Source organism: Xenopus tropicalis, chromosome 4, assembly GCF_000004195.4.
Source record: "Xenopus tropicalis strain Nigerian chromosome 4, UCB_Xtro_10.0, whole genome shotgun sequence".
Lineage (NCBI taxonomy): Eukaryota > Metazoa > Chordata > Amphibia > Anura > Pipidae > Xenopus > Xenopus tropicalis.
The window spans coordinates 135,402,234-135,423,026 of record NC_030680.2 but is presented as its reverse complement, the minus strand read 5'-3'; the positions used below and the strand labels follow the sequence as shown (position 1 = coordinate 135,423,026).

The 20,793-nt window shown below is 42.5% G+C and overlaps 1 protein-coding gene and 1 long non-coding RNA gene across 3 annotated transcripts; one reads left to right on the top strand and one right to left on the bottom strand.

Annotated features, from left to right (window-relative positions):
* Positions 1–1,360: 1,360 nt before the first annotated feature.
* Positions 1,361–4,360, bottom strand: LOC101735185. Its single transcript, XR_004222440.1, has 2 exons — positions 3,685–4,360; positions 1,361–2,488 (listed from the first exon to the last, which is right to left on the bottom strand). It is a non-coding gene; the product is annotated as an uncharacterized LOC101735185 (long non-coding RNA).
* A 3,033-nt stretch (positions 4,361–7,393) lies between these two features.
* On the top strand, positions 7,394–19,681 carry gata2 (GATA binding protein 2). Of its 2 annotated transcripts, none has more exons than XM_002933064.4 (6): positions 7,394–7,588; positions 7,883–8,244; positions 9,731–10,285; positions 12,622–12,767; positions 15,022–15,147; positions 17,091–19,681. In XM_002933064.4, the coding sequence occupies exons 2-6, from the start codon at positions 8,016–8,018 to the stop codon at positions 17,388–17,390; spliced, it is 1,356 nt and encodes a 451-aa protein (XP_002933110.3). In that variant the 5' UTR covers positions 7,394–7,588; positions 7,883–8,015; the 3' UTR covers positions 17,391–19,681. The 2 variants fall into 2 exon arrangements, with proteins under 2 accessions (XP_002933110.3, XP_004914149.2); XM_004914092.4 differs by having other exon boundaries at positions 12,589–12,767.
* The last annotated feature ends 1,112 nt before the right edge of the window (positions 19,682–20,793 follow it).

Below are 20,793 nucleotides of genomic sequence, written 5' to 3'. Positions count from 1 at the left end.
GAGTTAGTATGTGTGTCAGTTAGTGAGTTAGTGTGTGTGTCAGTGAGTTAGTGTGTGTGTCAGTAAGTTAGTGTGTGTGTGTGTCAGTAAGTTAGTGTGTGTCAGTGAGTGAGTTAGTGTGTGTGTCAGTTAGTGAGTTAGTGTGTGTGTCAGTGAGTTAGTGTGTTTTTCAGTAAGTTAGTGTGTGTGTGTGTGTCAGTGAGTGGGTGTGTGTGAGAGAGTGAGTTAGTTAGTGTGTGTGTCAGTAAGTGAGTTAGTGAGTGTGTCAGTGAGTGAGTTAGTGTGTGTGTCAGTGAGTTAGTGTGTGTGTCAGTGAGTTAGTTAGTGTGTGTGTCAGTAAGTGAGTTAGTGAGTGTGTCAGTGAGTTTTTGTGTGTCAGTGAGTGAGTTAGTGAGTGGGTGTGTCAGTGGCTGTCAGTGTGCCAGTGAGTGTGTCAGTGTAGGTGCAGGGCGCCCCTGTAAGTCAGTACCTGTACAGCGGGGGAGCTGGGTGCCATTTGCAGTCTCTCTGATCTGTCCCTTGGAATAAGGGGTTTGTACCCCCAGATCTCTCTCTGGATCCCCAGTGCTCTCTCCGGTAACAGTGAGTATTTAATATGCAGACATGGATAGTCGCATTTGCACTTGGCCTTGACTGGAGCAGAAATGTGCGTGTTTGTGTACTGGCTACAATGTTGTCTTTTCCACAACGACACTTCTAGGATTTCATTATTTCTTGGCTTTCCCTTTCCCTGCCATTCCTGCTGGAAACCAATTAGGGCCACATAGGAAAGGCGAGAAGAATGGAGCAGAGAGCAGAGGAAAGGCTTATGGGGCCCATGGGGCTCCCTCAGGATAAGGGAACATTATACACAATATTACAAGCGCTGAAATAGAAAGAGTTGCCGCTGATTAGCGCGCAAAGAGCGGCGCAGTTTGCGCCAAGCTGTCGGGGCAGTAGATCAGATTCAAGTTTAATGCCCACAATCTGTCGCACGTGTATTTACTAACATGCTGGTTGATGCACAGAAATATGGCGCAATCTAGGAACTGGCTGGCTAGGTTTTGAAAATCTTTCTATATAAATACCTGCGCGGTGTGTGTGCGATCTGCATAGAAGCGCAATTAGTCTCCCAACTAAATATTCTCCTACTAAATCTCACATCGTCTAACGCTGATTTGGGGGTGAGGGGCCGCTCGGTGTAGGCAGTGCGCTTGTTACAGTGCAGAATGGGGCTAAATCTCAGCGTCTTTTGTTGCACAGCGACTGGCAGTTTGGGCTGTCAGTGTGTCACTCACAGGAGGCTCATTTACATTCTGTCTGTGGATTTGTGTGTGTTTATGTGTGTATCATTGTGTTTGTGTATATACACGTATTTATGTTTGTGATTGTACACATATTTATTGACATAAACACTCATACATACAGGCATGCATTTATACAATCACACACATATACATTGTATATATAGAATTGTACACACACTTGTGCTATGAAAAACGCATACAGAAATATGTATATCTACACACGTCGGACACATGCAATTGCGCAGATGTATACAGTAACACACATATACAGTTACACACAAACACACAGTCGATAGATAAATGATATAAATACGCAGCCAATTTATAAACACATTTATACACACAGACATTTCCACACACGAGTGGCACAGCCCCACTGACACGGGTTCTCCCCAGAGGGAAGCCAATAAATCTGGCCGAATGGTGTTTAAGCAGCCGTGTGAATCAGGCCGGATTTGGCTCTGAAAGAGTCGCTAAGCTGCCGCAGAAGGTCGTGTGCGAGCTATTTTATGTCCCGTTGAGTGAATTAATGAAATCAAATCCACAGGCTCCAGCACATCTGACTTGTCTATTTTTCAGCTCCCTCTGAGCCAGAAATGCGCCCTCGGCCCCTTGAATTTATTAGCAAAAGACCGGTGTAATCAGGGGAATATTCGCAGTTGATATGTTACAGCTGGACGTTTAGGCGCTAACAATGCGCAATTGACTGTCTTGGTTGGAGAAGAGGGGGGGGGGGGGCATCATTAGTTTTGTTTTAATTAAACGCATTCGGTAGTATTGATTCCAACGTTACTTATTGCCCCGCTTCCCGGCGCAAACTGGTGGCATTACTGTGCCACGGTCACTGGCTAAACAGGTGGATTTATTTCGGTCTAAACAGGCGCAATAACTGCCGGTGAATTGCTTTGTTCGAATTCCATTTGTGGCATTGATGTAACATTGTAACAACCTGGTTTTCTGTGAGAATTGCGTTAAAATGCTATTATTGCGCACAATGGGTACGCTTTATCATTCCTTGCGCCTGGGCACTCACATGGGCGCAATTTTAGGTTTGTTCTTCCACTGGCAAAGAAGGGATCAGAGATTTTATTTCATTTATTTGCCGGACACTTGTTAGATGCAATACAGTGCTCGGCCCTCCTTCTGTGTGCGATATGAATTTTATTCCCAAGTATAGAATCCTAAAGACGAATTTCTGTTCCCTGTGACATCGAATTTGCCATTAAAAGAAATAAACACAAAACAATAAATAAATAAAACACAAAGGAACTGTGAGACAATTTAAGTGAATTATTTGGGTGTCACAATCAGTAATTGTATTTGTAATTTCCATTTGAGAGTCGCTAAATGTAATTTTTTGGAGCGCCTAAATTCCCCAGAATATAAGAAAAATCTAGATACGAATTGGCTGCCTGACCCCTAGCTGGGCTCTCCCCTGATATTGTGTCTGTAACATTATTGTGTTATTTTTCTCTTGCTCTCAGGTTGCAGTTTCCTTTAGTCCATCAAATGGTCTGAGAGACGGAGATCAAAGGGCAATGTATTAAGATGCACAGAGATTAACAGTCATTTAGCTTTCTCAGTGCGCTGCATATTATTGTGATTTAATTACTGCTGCCCAAGTAAACTGAGACATGTGCAGGCAATCATGGGAAAAGGACTGCCAAAACAAGTCACATAGAAATGCATGCATGTAATGTATGTGTAATGTGTGTATGTATATATGTATATATGTGTGAATGTATATATATATGTATGTATGTATGTATGAATGTATGTATGTGTGTATGTATATATATGTATGAATGTATGTGTAATGTATATATATATATCTATATCATGGGGGGATGTACAAAGGTTTCTGTATGAGATGAGCCAGTTTGCGCATAAATCCTTATTCTTTCCCACCCCCTATGAGGCTGCTGCTCTTTGTAGCTCCCATACTGCCCCGTATTTACCTTTTATCAGGATATCTCGGAGTATCTGCTTCACTAACTAAATTCAGGCCTCAGAATTCTTTCCCTCACTGACCTAAAGCAGTCTCTATTTAACCCCTGCAGTCAAAAACCTATGCGTCCCTGTTTTAACCCCTGCCACACCAGACCCATAATTGCGTCTTTTACCTCCCTCTGCCCCTATCCCATACTAGACCATTAACCCTTGCAAACCCTAATCCAAACTTCACTTCCACCCCAAACGTGTACTTCGCAATTTAACCCTTGCAGCCTGGGTGCACCTGAATAAGGATCCTATGCCCATACAGCCCTTTCTGATCACCCTGAATGGATCTTTCTCTAAGAATATTCTGCTCCCCCAGCCCCTAAGCCCAATGGACCCTTAGGAAAGTTTACTCTCCAGGCAAAGCCCGCACCGCTGCCCCTGTATATCCCCCTCTTACCGTGTTCCCAGCTGGGAGGCAGGGGGTGTGAGCCCCAGTCCGGGGCAGGGGGTGCCAGTGTTACCCGATGTTACAATCCAGAGAGGGAAGAGGGCACAGAGAGCCAAGCGGAGCCCCTCAGACAGGGACAAACTGAGCAGTGTCCGGAGGTCTCTCCCTCCCCTTCCCAAACACTGAGCCTCTGTCTGTGCTTCCATTTCCTACTGCCTGGCTGTAACCTCTTCGCTCCCAGAGCAAGTAGTGGCCGCTTTGCCACAGCCTGAATGTCAGTCCCCTTATACTCAACTGGGCATCATGGTAGTAGCGGCCTGGTACTGGGCACTTAGGGAAAGTGGGGTATTTCTACTGGACATAGGGGGGCTTTTAACCCCACACATAGGGGCAAGGTTACAGATACACCTTGTGATTCCTAAATGAATGTTTCCTTCTGCCTTCCTTTATTTCCCTGTGTACAGTATAATCTGTCATGTATCTGTCTCTATCGGTCATAGTTGAGCTCTCTGCGCAATATCTCTCTATCATTATCATCTATATATCGTCCTTTTATTCTTTAGATTTATTATAGGTCTTTTTTGTCATGTATTAATGATCTATTTATCAATGAGTTTTCTATAACCTGCCAGCCGCATTACCCAAGCAATCTAAGACATGCAGCTGCTGCAGAACCTCTTGGAGAGAAAAGCTAAAGTTATCAGTAGTCTTACAAGCCGAGCAGTTGCAGGTTCAGTCGCCACTAGCCTCTGTGCTAAAGTCTCTAGTCTCCCAACTAAAGTTCCACTAGCCTGGCCAACCCTGGGTCCAACTGAAACCCAACGAGAGAAGTCTCAGTGCTGCCAATCACCCTGCCTTCCATAGAGCTGATCATTGGATCCCCAGCTGCAGCCAATAACCAGGCAGAGGAGTCGGTGGGAGCTTTTGCCTTTCGGACTAGGTGTTTATCAGGCTCAGATGGACCTTTCTTTCAGTATAAGGACTATAGAATGACTGGGCTCACTCAGTATAGGGACCATAGAATGACTGGGCTCACTTAGTATAGGGACCATAGAATGACTGGGCTCACTCAGTATAAGGACCATAGAATGACTGGGCTCACTCAGTATAGGGACCATAGAATGACTGGGCTCACTCAGTATAGGGACCATAGAATGACTGGGCTCACTTAGTATAGGGACCATAGAATGACTGGGCTCACTCAGTATAGGGACCATAGAATGACTGGGCTCACTCAGTATAGGGACCATAGAATTACTGTGCTCACTCAGTATAGGGACCATAGAATGACTGGGCTCACTCAGTATAAGGACCATAGAATGACTGGGCTCACTCAGTATAGGGACCATGGAATGACTGGGCTCACTCAGTATAAGGACCATAGAATGACTGGGCTCACTCAGTATAGGGACCATAGAATGACTGGGCTCACTCAGTATAAGGACCATAGAATGACTGGGCTCACTCAGTATAAGAACCATAGAATGACTGGGCTCACTCAGTATAGGGACCATAGAATGACTGGGTTCACTCAGTATAAGGACCATAGAATGACTGGGCTCACTCAGTATAGGGACCATAGAATGACTGGGCTCACTCAGTATAGGGACCATAGAATGACTGGGTTCACTCAGTATAAGGACCATAGAATGACTGGGCTCACTCAGTATAGGGACCATAGAATGACTGGGCTCACTCAGTATAGGGACCATAGAATGACTGGGTTCACTCAGTATAAGGACCATAGAATGACTGGGCTCACTCAGTATAGGGACCATAGAATGACTGGGCTCAGTCAGACACATAAGGCCCTACTAACACTATCACAAATAGGAATATAATAATTCCATAATTCCATGTTTTAGTCTTTGCAATATCTGGAGGTGGCTGCGCTGCACATCCCAGGGGTACAGGGTCCATTGTGCCCTTTAATAAGACTATGAACTGATAGGCTTCTATTATAATAATATTTTCTTTAAAAAGTCGTTTGATTTCCTTGTGAATTTGGCAGCAGAGGGTGACGTCAGGGTGCAGGCGTCTGGATGGCTGGTTTGGCAAACTGGAGAGACAGCATCAAAAGCCTCGGCCTCCTATTCCCTAATTACTGACTCTCAGCCCTTTAAATCCACCCTCCCCCAGGTCAGAGTCGACTTATGTAAAAATACACACACACACACACAACACAAAACTGGTCAAACAATCCTACCCAGTGACCATTAGACCCCCCTGCATCCCCCTTAGTGATCAGCCCTGGTGGCAGCGACTCCACTGAGTTCAGACACCCATCCAGGGCCCACAATGCAGTGTTAACACAATATGGGATATTATTGGGTTAATCAGCAAGGTGATCATATGGATGTGCTCAGATATGAATATTATCCTGTAATATCATTTCATATTTATAAAATCTAAATGGCACTTTCTATGCGTATTTAAGCAATTTTTCTTTGGATATCTGCACTTGTTAACATTGTGTGTGTCTTTTTCTGCTTCATAAATAGAAATGTCAGACCACATGGCAGCACATATTGTTTCTATACACGCAGAGCCTCCCACAATTCCTTGTACTGTATGGATAATAAGATTTCTTGTAGGACACATGACTGCGCCCCGTCCCCGCTTATTAGGCTCAAACAGACACAATGTTATTTCAAACTAACACATTTGTATTTTGTTACAAATACACAAACCGTTTCACAGATGTGGACTAAGGCATAATGCGCTGATTGTATATTAGACCTGTGTATTGGCCCTTACAGACACAATGAAAGGAAGAGCTGAGCAGAGCGACCCATTGGGGTGCGTTAATCAGTGCTCCAACAGCTTTATATTGTAAATTAAAATAGATATAAAGTTAAATATTAGGTTTATAAAAAACATGTTTATGTGTTATATTTCATTAGACATAAAACAAGCGTAATTATTAATTAACAAATGATCAGCCTGGGTATTAATATTGTATTACATGGAGCCAACGGATGCGGGGTTCTCTCAGCTCCCTCATCCAACCAGAACCCAGATTGTGTGTCTCCCATGGAAAAACGCAATAGGTTAATGCAAAATTACATTAGATATAGAAAGATGATAGATAGACAATAGATAGATAGATAATAGATCGATTTCTAGATTGTTAGGTGTTTTTGATTTTATCTCTATCTCAACCTTATTTGCAAGTGCATAGAAAGATTCGTATCATATCTATATATATCTTCTAGCCGATTGGCTTATATCATGGTAGGGCCCTATTTCTGTATGGAACAAACAGGCTAAATAGATCGAAGAATAAATGTATCGAAAGAAAGGGGACTAGGAATAAAGGGGTTGAGTGGGGAGCACAGATAGTTTGGGGAGTGGGTTTATGGGCTAAGGGTTTCTGTTGGCCCCCTGGCATCCCAATGCAACAGTCTATATGTATATTTGTAGTGTGTATATATATATATATATGTCTGCATATACAAAAACACATGAAGAACAAATGAATCGGGCAATAAACATTCTCAGTATGTAAATGTTGAAGTAGACAATCCCACCCGTTAAATGGACTTTGCTAATAAAGACCCCCCCCCCCCCCCGCCCATAGTAATAAGCCCCCTCCCTTCATAGACTCTTTGCTGTTTGGAGTGAATTAGGGAATGTGGCTTTTCAGGGGAGTGACCAATGGCAGCTGGCGGCTGGCTGGCGGCGGCCTGTGATTGGCTGGCCCGGGGTTATTAGCTGTGCGCTTCGCCCCAGTTCAAGCTTAGAGAAGCCGAGTCCAGCTGGCGCCAGTGCTGACATAGGATGCTGCGGGGATGTTACAGGCCACAAGCACTGAGGCTGCCCCCTGACTAACTCCCGGCTCTCCTCCTCCCCGGCCCCTCACTCAGCTCATTCCGGGACTCTGCGCTCTGCCCGGCTCCAGCGATCTGCTCCTGTAAGTAACGGGGGGCACTTAGCGCTCAGGCTGCGGAATGTACCTGTGGGATACAAAGTAGCGCTAGTGACTGCGCTGTCAGCTCATCTGCAGGGGACTAGGGAGCTGCCTGGGCCATTATGTTGCGCTGTGGATTGTACTAAATGCACCATCGCTGTTAGTATAGCGCTAGCAGTTACTAATGTTGTTCTGTATATGGGAAGCTTAGTAACTATGGGCCCTATGCTGCTGGCATTAACATTGCGGGGAATGAGGGTGTATGTGGGGCAAATAGTAACAATTCCTCCCTTACAGGTGCTGCTGTGCGTCAGATCCTCACTCCCAGGACTAAAGGGAACAACTCACTTTCACTTTGAAGAGCCGAAGCCTCACTAATTGGAAGGAGACAAATATCTGGGCGATCTCTGGAGAGAACTTTGCCCTCGCAATGGAAGTGGCTACTGACCAGCCCCGCTGGATGGCACACCATGCTGTGCTGAATGGGCAGCACCCAGACGGCCATCACCCTGGGCTGGCACATAACTACATGGAGCCCACTCAGCTCTTACCCCCAGATGAAGTCGATGTCTTCTTTAACCACCTGGACTCTCAGGGCAACCCTTACTATGCCAACTCTGCCCATGCCAGGGCAAGGGTGTCTTACAGCCAAGCTCACGGTAAGGAACTCCCGTCTAACTCTCCATTGGGATGTATATACTCTTATGGCCAAGGTATTTGCGGCAATGATTTAATCGTACCCCCACTGATGTAGGAGGTTTACACGGAGACGTGCGGGGGAGAAAGGGTTAAATCCGAGGTCAATCCCCAAAATAAGGAAGTGTGAGCACAGGGCTATGGGGTAGGTTACTGGGGGGGGGGGGGGGGGCAACAAGTTCATATAAAGGGCAAATAAGAACCGGCCCCTCCATGTTAATATCAGTTATAAGTGTTATTGTCAGTTATTATTACTATTAGTGTTAATGTCAGTTATTATTACTATTAGTGTTAATGTCAGTGGCTTCTCTGAGGTGTGGCCATATTAAGCCCATGTTATCTGCATTTGGGGATGTGGCAGACAAGCCTTAGATTAATCCTTAGATGTCGCTAAATCCAATAAAATGTACAGCTGAGTTGTTCCATCTTCCCCAGGCAGCCAGGCCTGAGCTAATGCCGACTCTCCCAGTCTGGCTGGGGGCTGCTTAGTAACTTGGTCGGCCGATTTTCCTGAGCTATATAATCATTGCTATTGCTCGGCCCTACTCATACCATGATAGTAACACCTTTATTGTTTGTTACTTCTGGATTTCTGCGCATTTCTGTAAGTTTCCCATATAAATCCCATAGCCCTGCTATTGGCATTGGGAAAGGGATCCCTCTCTTCCCTGGTTCGTACGTGTAACTGGCCGAGCTGCCCCTCTGTATCCCGGAGCCGGTCTGTTCCCTGAGCGCTCACTGGTCGGACATTAATCGCCTTAAATGTGTCGCTGAGATACATCTGAAACTACAGTGTATTTGCTCAGTACATATATTTATTATACCCCTGCTGTGTTTGCTTGTGCCTGGGCAGCCCAGGGCTCTCTGTTTGTGCTCTCATAAGAACTGATCTTATTATCGTTGTCTCTATTTGTTTGTCATTCTCAGTATATCCATTTTCTCGCACAAAATATATATAAATATATAAACAGATATATATATTATTTGAATATCTATCTACCTATCATCTGTCCAGAATCGTGTATTTATCTGCACGTCTATTTATCATTTACATATTATCTTTTGTCTGTTTATCTTTCATCAGCTGATAACAGATTCCTCATATCCCTGTACCTCTGTGTTTTGTGTATCTTTACTCTTTTCATTTACCTATATATATATATATATATATATACACACACACACACATATTTATCAGCTCTGTATTGCCCATACATCTGCATGCTATTATGAAGTACATATTAATCATCTACATATTATCAATGTATAGCCTGTCAGCTGTGTATCTATTATCGCTATCGTCTCTACAATAGTCCAAATACTTATCTGTTTGTCTATCGATTTGTTATTTCTCTCTGTGTCCCCTTTCCTTGTTTAGTTGTGTATCTCTGTATCTATGCATGTGTTGTACTTATGCCCAGCATTCATGCCAGCCTTCTCTGCCCACAGCTCGCCTGACTGGGAGCCAGATGTGCCGGCCTCACCTGTTGCATAGCCCCGGGCTGCCCTGGTTGGAGAGCGGGAAGACTGCCCTGTCCGCTGCCCATCACCACAACCCTTGGACTGTCAGCCCCTTTGCCAAGACCCCACTTCACCCCGCGGCCGCCGGTGGCTCCTTGTACCCGGGCACCGGCTCCTCTGGCGGCCCCTCCTCCCACACGAGTCCGCACCTGTTTGGTTTCCCCCCCACCCCCCCCAAGGACGTGTCCCCCGACCCAGGCACCGCGGCCTCCCCGCCCTCCTCTTCCCGGCTTGAGGATAAGGACAGCATTAAGTACCAGGTGTCCCTATCTGAGGGCATGAAGATGGAAGGGGGCAGCCCCCTAAGAAACAGCCTGGCACAAATGGGCACCCAGTCTACCCACCATCCCATCCCTACCTACCCTTCCTATGTGCCAGCACCACACGACTACAGCAGCGGCCTCTTTCACCCTGGCAGTCTCCTTGGAGGTCCGGCCTCTAGTTTCACCCCTAAACAGAGGAGCAAGAGCAGATCCTGCTCAGGTGAGTCTTGCGATTTGCTATTGGCTCTATAATCTATAACTCATTTATACTGTGTTTTAGAGTTGTAGTTCTGCCACAGCTGGGGCAGAAGTCTAGACTAGCAGTAGTCTTGCACAAACTGTCACCATGGTGACAACTGAAGAGGTGCAACTGCTGGGGGGCAAACAGTTGATGGTGCCAGGGTAGGTCCCAATCAAGTTACAAATATATGGCTTTTATTTGGCCAACAAAAAACAGTTGGGGCATTAGGTCTGAGTCTGGTTGCTAAGAAGCCCAAGGATATGGAGATGTAAATAAAACACACAACAAATGCAATTTCCATGTTGAAATCAGCAGGGGGACTCCAGCCCGGCATTGCAGCGTGTGTATTAGTAGGTGGGCCGCCAGCACTGCGGGGTAAATGGCTTCCATTACCCAACATGACATCACTCAAATATATAGTACCTGGGTGGGTTTATTATAGCTGCAGGGCCAGCCTAATAGCTTAAATATGACTCTAATATACTGTACTTGGTGGGCAGGAAGCCCAGCTTTTAGGAACTCTCCATTTCAATGTATACACGAATATTATATATTTACATAGAAGTCTATTGTGTCTGTATAGATTTGACAAGGGTCTGTGGCACTTGAGAAAAGCAGGGATCCCAATCTAAATCTCCTATATTAATGTTTCGTCCATTATCTGCATTAGAGTCAAAGAGTGTTTATTATTTTTGTACTGATTACTATAAATGTGCAGGGACTGGGTTTGCTGGATATTGGGATCCTAGTGTTTTTTTTTCAACAAGAAACTATTGAAAAGGCAACATTTCTTCTACACAGGAAAATTAAATTATTTTCTTGAGAAACAGTTGGAAAATGATCCTAGTGGCATCAGCTACATATTCAGCACAGAAACCCAACTTTATTAAACGAAATTACAATATATAAATATATGGCACCATTTTCATTTCATTTACAAACTCAGGTTTATGTTGATAAAAATCATTACGATGTTATTTTCCTATATAAATGATATCGAACTTAAACATTGAAATATTTAGAAAAGCGCGACAGTTTTTTTAATTGCAAAGATTTCGTTTTTATTTATTTATTTAATTAATATAAACGGGCAAATGAATAAATGCAGAAATGTAAAATCCATTCCCCCTCGATAAGGCTGTAATTATTCTTCTACTTTGACACATATCCCATGATCAGGAAAGGGACTGGAAGCGAGAAATAGTTCGTGACTAATCCGATTGTTTTCGGAGAAATCTAAAACGCTTCCAGCTTCTCAAATTCGGATCTTTCCTGCTCCCCAAGCTGGGAGTCTCTGAGGAAATGTTCCTGTTGCTGCTAAAGTCTAAAAGTCTCTGCTGTAATCGCAGATTTTGTAGGGACACAGGCAACGATTTTGTCTTCAGATAAAACAGATAAAATCTGTATTTTAAAGCCAGAAATACCTCTGTGCAAGATAGAGACCGATTTAATAAGACAAACTATTGCAATGCTGACCACAAATCAGGAGAGATCGCTGGCGCAGCGCAGAGTCCATTAACCGACAGATTCAACTAGTTCGGTAGATGTTTATTGGTAGCAAAAAAAACCTATTTTTTGCCATAACAACTTTCCAATACACATTCAGATATTTAAAAATATATTTCTAAACGTAACTGGAACTAAAAAGCGCTGTTTTTCTGTCCTTTTCTGCCCCGCTGCTGGCTGTCGCTTGCAACAATGTAGCAGAAGTCAGCCTCGCATGCTTCTTCACAGCTGGTTTCTGCTACATTGTTTTAAAAGTCAAACCGTCAGGGCAGAGAATAGAACAGATACTGCTTTCCATAACAGATACGTTTACAAGTGATTTTTAAACCAACGAACATATGTAATTCGTGTATATCTGAAAGTCGCTGAGAGTTACAAATTCCGTCATTAGGCAGAACTTTATTTTGGGGGTTTAACCATTTCCCAGCCTGGGGAAATATTTCCTATATTATTCAGACACTATAAATCGTTTGAATGTAAGAAATGCCATAGATGTACATTATTCTATCTGGAAAATATAATAAATATTAATACTAAATTAATAGTGAGATTATTAATAAATAATGTAAGGTTAACTTCAGTGATATATTTCTGCTGCAGATATAAATAATACATTTTTCTAAAACAAAACAAGTGTTTATTTAAGCAAGGATTATTTATATCTCGAATGAAACAGCTTTTGACTTGTTATTATGGAGGAATGTAAAATGTAATGTATGATGATTCTATTTATGTCTGAAGGACAGTGCAAAACTATTGTGAATTTGTTTTTAAAGAAAGAAATCCGGTTTCTTCGTCTTTCCATTTAGAAGGGAGAGAGTGTGTCAACTGTGGAGCTACAGCCACCCCCCTATGGAGAAGAGATGGGACCGGCCATTATCTGTGTAACGCCTGTGGCCTCTATCACAAAATGAATGGTCAAAACCGGCCACTCATTAAGCCCAAGCGGAGACTGGTAGGTATTTGGAGGGGGCAACAATTACTATGTGTGTGTGGGGGGGCAAATCGAATCGGTATAAGTGATTTTAGTTGTGTTTTGCCCTGTGTCATAGGCACTGTTTGAGATGCTAGGATTATAGAATCATATGGCCAATATTTCGATTAGTGTTAGTTTAACTTATGGAGATACATATATCATTGAATTAGCCTTCCAGTCCAGGGCTGTAGGGAAGAAGAAATATTTGTGTCTCTGGGGAGGACCCAAACTAACCAATAATTACTCCAGATCCACCGTCCTTAATTATGTTTACTGCCTGGGGGGCAAACGGTGACCACCCTAGTACCCTATGAAACCCGTAGAAAGAAAAATGGTCGTTTTGTTTGGCGTGTTTGTATTTATATATATATACACACACACACAGACACACTCATGCCAGACTAGAAAAGACTTGTAACAAAAATTCACAGGTGTGGCTTTAATAGCCACCCTCTGAACAAAAAAAGCGGTCGAAAGGTTGTCAAATGAATATTCTGTTCCATTACAAGAGATTTGGTGATGTCATGATTTAAGGCAACAAGCAACGTTTCGGCGGCAGAGCCAGACTTTTTCCAGGAAGGGAAGTTCATCCAGTATTACAGCCTGTACCGGTTATTCAGACTATAGAGACTAGCGCAGGGAGTATACAAAGAACAATACACAGAGTGGAGACGGGCTCACCCCAAACTGTATGCCCGAGCAGTCTAGCGCTAACAGGGCAACCCTTTTATCAACCTCATAAATCAAGGGAACACCCGGTTCTAATGGGCCTTTCTAAAGGGCAAGGAGTCATTTCACTTGTATAGTCTGGGATTTGTACTGGACTCTTTTTTTTTTTTTTTTTTCCTTCAGACAATCCCTGGCTGTTTTTTTTAGTAATAAGCTATTCATTTTCCATGGAGTCACCTACACTCTGTACTTTGGGGCCTTTTCTTTGTTGTAAGTGGCCCCATGTGAGATCATGCTAGTGGCTTCCTATCCGGATATGTGCATTGTGCTGATAAGGAAACTTTGTGTCTCTGTTTCCGGACATTAAATAACTTTAGAGAGTTTCCCCTAGGCGAGGCCGGGCGGCTATGTTGGCTCTTCTGAAATGTCCAATGCGCTGCAAAGGCAACATCAGGGGCTAACAATAATAAATATATACATATTTTTCAGCAGAGTTGCCTTTTCTTGGAAAGGGGGAAGAAGGGTGGGGGCTTAGGGGGAGGGGGTGGCTACCCTGTATTACCCTTCTAATGCCAGGGAGCCTTGAAATAGATTAAAGCCCCCCTTTTTGCAATGAGAGACTCGTTACTCATCTATAGATGATTTCTGTGAGTCAGAACACACGAACATTCTGCTCCCTGACGCCTCTCTGACCTTCACGCCTGGGAAATTAGAAGCCATGGAAATCTTATAACGATTTCAACCCAATTATATCATTCGTTCAGGATCAAAATATCTACAAGAAAGTCTATAGCTATGGCTTATACAGTGCCGACATAAATTGTAAATATTAATACTATTTTTGGGGGGAAAGACAATGAATGTAACGCCAAGTATCTTTCAAAAAGCATTAATTAACAAGTGCCAGCGTTTTAAAATTATTTGTAAATATAATTTTTATCGAAAGCCTGTTTATATTCATATTGCTAGTTTTGACTCGTTAAACAATGTAGCAGAATTCGTTTGATCATCACTGTTGTAAAAGTCAGAACCAGAGCACCGTATAAATACATACAAATACATTTACAAACAACTTTAAAACCATTAACAAATATGAATTAATATATATATATATAGGACAGATGCTTAGAATTACATTTTGTTAAGGGTAATAATAATTCTTTAGCAGAAAGGCAGCCAAGTGGAATTTAAATCTGACCCAGTGAGAGCACAAAGATCGCAGGGGCATCTAAGCTCATTAATTAGTTCCTCTAGTCTGTGTTTAAACTGATTGTAGATTGCTGGGTAATCAACTATATAATTATATTTACCCGGGGATTACTGGTTTTCCCCTTCAGCTGTTTATTGCTGCCGAAATATTTATTAACGGTGGTTAAAAAGCTTCTTTATTGCAATTGAATTGTAACAGATCAATGTTGCGTTTTGGACATAAATGGCGCACTAACAGTTTGGTACATAGGCGTTATGGTTATAGCGATTGTTACTTTGGCTGTTTAATGACATGTAACCCCCTGTTCGTTGTGGGACCCCCCCTGACTGACATGTATTGATCTTCCCATTGCAGTCAGCGGCCAGAAGAGCGGGCACCTGCTGCGCCAATTGCCAGACCACCACTACGACGCTATGGAGACGCAATGCTAATGGGGACCCTGTGTGCAACGCCTGCGGACTCTACTACAAATTGCACAATGTAAGTTCTATTGTATCTGCTCTGACAAGTGGTTCTGGGAGGGCTGTTCTGGCGTTTGGCTTGTGTGGTGCTCAGCTGGTGGCAGGGCTGTTAAGTTGGCCCCTGAGGGACCATAGACTATTCATTGGTTGGCGTAGGGATGCTCAGCTCTGTGGTATGACAATACTAACAGCTTGGCTTCAGAAGCCTCCCATACAGTGGGGGAATGCACCGACTTCAGCTTAAGCCCCCTCCATTCCCCCTGGCTTCTCTAAAGGCAAATAGGCAACATACACACACACATATAGTATCCTGTACATACTGTACTATACACATACTCTCATTAACACATACATAGGCAACATACACACACACATATAGTATCCTGTACATACTGTACTATACACATACTCTCATTAACACATACATAGGCAACATACACACACACATATAGTATCCTGTACATACTGTACTATACACATACTCTCATTAACACATACATAGGCAACATACACACACACATATAGTATCCTGTACATACTGTACTATACACATACTCTCATTAACACATACATAGGCAACATACACACACACATATAGTATCCTGTACATACTGTACTATACACATACTCTCATTAACACATACATAGGCAACATACACACACACATATAGTATCCTGTACATACTGTACCTATACACATACTCCCACTAACACATACATAGGCAACATACACACACACATATAGTATCCTGTACATACTGTACTATACACATACTCTCATTAACACATACATAGGCAACATACACACACACATATAGTATCCTGTACATACTGTACCTATACACATACTCCCACTAACACATACATAGGCAACATACACACACATATAGTATACTGTACATACTGTACCTATACACATACTCCCATTAACACACGCATATAGTATCCTGTACATACTGTACCTATTCACATACTCCCATTAACACATACATAGGCAACATACACACACTCAGAGGCACCCAAACATGTATATTGTACATACTGTACCTATATACAGACTCCCATAAACACACACATAGGCAGATACACACACTCAGAGGCACACAAATATAACACATGTATGTATGTGTGTATTACTTTATTTATAAAGCACCACAAGGGTACGCAGCGCTGTACAATCTTACAGACTACAAAATTACACACAGGGAGGACAAGTGATATAATAAATACAATAAATATATATATATATATATAAGTGCCATGTGGAAAGAGACACAGTAGGAAGGAGGTCCCTGCCCCGTATAGCTTACAATACATATATAATGTACATACTGTAGCTATACACAGACTCCCATAAATACACACACACAAAACTATAAAATATTGATATTTTACCATCACCATCTCTGTTCTTTGGAGCTTTTATGCCTCTGTGAATTGAAGTAAAGTTCAAGGGGAGGTCCCTAAATAACCCCTAAACCAGCTGACATGCCGTATTTGTTTCATTTACATTTTTAGAGTGTTTGGGTGATAGTTATTATAATGTTAGCTTGGTATGTTTGCTTAGATAACTATAAAAACTATACCTAGAGCTATTGTATCCCAGTGATTATTGTGCATGCTTGGGGCTGGAGATAGAGATGGTGAGGGCAGTGCCAGAGTGGGTGCCCAAGGGCCTGCCAGAGAATCTGGTGATGTCCAATCTGCATAGCATCAAAATTTATATATATATATATACAGAAAATATCTGTAGAACAAAAAAGTGCTTTGTTCTTTTACCAATATTTTCATTTTTTCACCCACTTGGCCCCTGTAATCTGTAATTCTGGGGGCCCGGGAAGATGTACAAACACTATATTGGACTCCCTTGCATTTCATTGAATGCCGGCAGACTACGTACACATGCTGCAGATATATGGTTTAGATTAGCGTTGGAGCTGACATTCTTGTATTCTGTTACAGGTGAACCGGCCCCTGACCATGAAAAAGGAAGGAATTCAGACCAGAAATAGGAAAATGTCCAACAAGTCCAAGAAAAACAAGAAAGGATCTGAGTGTTTTGAGGAACTTTCCAAGTGTATGCAGGAGAAGTCGTCTCCCTTCAGCGCAGCGGCCCTGGCCAGTCACATGGGTCCTATGGGCCACTTGGGACCCTTCACCCATTCAGGGCACATCTTGCAGACCCCGACTCCCATCCACCCTTCCTCCAGCCTCTCCTTTGGGCACCCACACCACTCCAGCATGGTGACAGCTATGGGATAAATAATAGCCAATGTGGGCAAGTGGCCTTTGCTGAGAAGACAATGTCACAAAATCATTTGGACCTGGGCAATGGCAGCGGGTGGATCTCCACTTTGGACACAACAGGGCTACTCGGTAGGACCAGATAAGCACTTTGCTCCCTGGACTGCAAAAAAAAAAAAAAAATGAAATGGATTTATCTGTTTGCTTCTTGCTGACAAATCTCTGTTAAAGGTAAAAGTCGGACACAATAAGTGTTTTTTTTTTTTTTTTTCACCCGTGTGAAAATACTGTGAATATTGTAAATATATATATATATCTGTATAGAACAGCCTCGGAAAGGCGGCATGGACCCAGTGTAGAACATGCTGGATTTGTACTGCAGACTTGTTACAGAAGACATCTTTATATTAAAATAATTATATCTAAGGCTTAATTTAAAAAAAAAAAAAAAAATGCAAAAAAAAAAAAAATATTTATTTTGGTCCTGATTTGTTTTCAATCTGCCTCTGCCCCCACGCTGGGCTCAGCCACTCTCTCCTAGAGCCCCCTATTTGCTATGTGCTATGGACAAGACCACCATAAGGCCTCTGACCTATCTTTAACCTCCTGCCCGCTGGAGGGCTCCTGGCGTGGAGCAGTTTCGGAATAGCATGAAAGCAAACAAATATTAAACAGAATACGAGTTTTATGCGGTTCCTTCTAAGTGATTGCACCTGGGTTAAGGTTTGTCATTTCACTGGCAACGTTCCCTATAACATTCTTTGTTTGCACATAATAGGCTTCCTTTAAAGTGCTGTTCCCTGAAATAGTCACATTAAAAATAATTGAAACAAGATAAAGACGCTTGGCTTATGTTTTTGGGCTTATTTCGGAGCAGGGTAGAGTGGGTCAGTTTTATTGTGGCCTTTAGCTGTTCCCTGGGCACCCTGGTGGTCTCCATTTGTCCGTTGCAGGTCTCCAGTTGTGCCTAGGTTCCCTCTGGAATACTGGGAGTTGTAGTACAACACCAGCTGAATAGGCTGATGATTTCAAAGTTTGCCCAGTAGTTAATATGCTTGTTATTTTCCTTGTTCTTCCATATACACGGGCAGGCTGTAGTCCTTTATGTCATTAACCCAGAAGAGGAGGCCTGACATTCACTGGGCAGGACAGCCAGTATTAACAAGCAGACTCATTAACAGCCCCCTCCCTTCCCATAAATATCATACAGATTAATTCATATTCAAGTCCATTCATCTGTGATTTATTAAAAAAAAAAAGGAAAGTCAATTACCTAACAGGCAGAAATTTAATGTTCTTTCCAGCGTGGTGTGTAATATATTGATTGCTTGGTCTTGGAACATCATTTTATGAGCAATATCCATTATAGCATAATGATGTATATATTTATTCGGGATACAAAATGATCTCTTTGGTGTAGGGATATACCAAATAGACTGTGCGTTGCAGTTTAACCCAGCCTCGTGTATCCAAAAAGCGAATGTATTACTAGGACAAAAACACATCTGTAATGTATATTTTTGTTCTGCCATGTATAAAGCAGTCATTTGATATTGCATTGAATATTAAAGGGCCAAGCCGCTATACTTATACAGTCCAATACAGGAAGGTATCAATGTGCTGCACACCTCTCCAGGTGAAAATGGGTTAACTGTAAAGCGGGGCTTGGGGGTTCTGTGTTGTAGGAAGGTTGAATTTAAATCAGACAAAAGTGGTCCTGCTAAATTTCTTTAGCATCTTTGTAGCCAGAGGGGCTTGAGGGTCTCCGCTCCATAAATGTGGCTGGAACCTTCAGCTTGTGTGTTTGTGGGACTGGTACACAATGGAGACAATTGCCTTTTGACCAAAGCATTCTAGACTTGTGCGACTACAACTCCCTGCACCCTCAGACAGCAGGGAGTTGTAGTAGGAGACCTAGGTTGACGTCCCTACAATAACAGGCCGCTCTGGCTGCAAAGTCGCTAGTGCTTTATGGTACAAGCTGTAAATTATTTTGTACCTTTTTATAAAAGGGGATTTTTGGGAAAAACGTTACTGATACAAGAGAAATTTTAAAGTGCAATATGTTGCCGGCCCTGCGGGGCAGCAAAGCTCTGCAGTCCCAAGACATAAATTATTTTGTATCGGTTTCAGCAGAAAAAAAAATTCTACAGTATTTTTTTTTATTTACTTGTTTATTTTGATTAGTGACCTTAAGTTATTGTCGGTTCTGTACACCATGTTTATATATTGTCTGTATAAAGTGTATGCTATACTCCTACTCCATGAAGGTGAATATTGCTAAAAATAAAATAACTTTTTTTGTTGAATATTTTGCTCTTTATTTTTGTCCGAGGCAAGTCTACTCATAGACTGGGGGGGGGGCAAGAAGCAACTGTATGGTTGTATGGCAGAATCAAGTAAATGTGTGCATTGGCCAGGGCCGTCTCAGTTTGCTGGTTCCTATTAAACTGGCAAAATCATACAATTCTTAGGCAGCATAAGAAGCTTGTGAGAGTACTGCTTCTAGTTATGGGAGTTAGTGGTGTTCCCAGCATTCTTAGCAAAGATTCTTAGCAAGTGTTATGGGGGTAAGCATGGATCTGATATTGCTGCCTTGTAAAGGTTACTGGTTGGTAAAAGACAATTAACTTATTTGTTATGAGATTTCCCAAAGCCTGAAATTATCTGTATTTGCCAGACACAAACCCAACTATTTTTCCCTAGAGCAAAACCATTTAGGGCCTCCCACTTTGAGAGCAAGACTTTAATAAACATATATTGAAACTGCTGGGCACAGGGTTTGCTCTCTCTATAGTTACATCTGCGGCACTGGGATGCTAATAATAATAATAATAAACAGCTTGAAATTATGTGCATTTACATGTTTATGTACTGGCCCATGTAATCAGATCAGGACTGGGATTCAAAATAGGCCCTGGCATTTCAAGTACACAGAGGCCCTAACAGCCCCCCCAACCCAATAAATAGTGAGTGTCTATGGCATCTTACAGCAGCCCCTCTGGCATTTGCCTGAATCCACAGATTGCCAGTCTGGGCCTGCATACAGGGCCACCTTTACTCAAGAACTGCTTACTCTTTGTATGTGAGAAAGTCCAACTAAATTATTAACAAAATGATGGGGTGGGAACTTGAGGCTTGCTTATATCCATTTCTGATGTTATGATCACTGACTAAACCAACATCCTGTATGATCAAACTTTTGGGGCAAATCCAGACCTGGACCTGTATAGACCAATCTGACTGTCTTTATATATAGCCAAAGATCTGCTGACTGGACATGTTATACATTTCTTAGTATTAATTGGCTATGTGGATTTTTTTTGGGGGGGGGGGGGCTGTAATAAACTGAGGAGGTATGGCAGTAGCAAGGCAAATATATCCTTTATACTTTCTAAGTACCTTTGTAGATAGGCTTTAT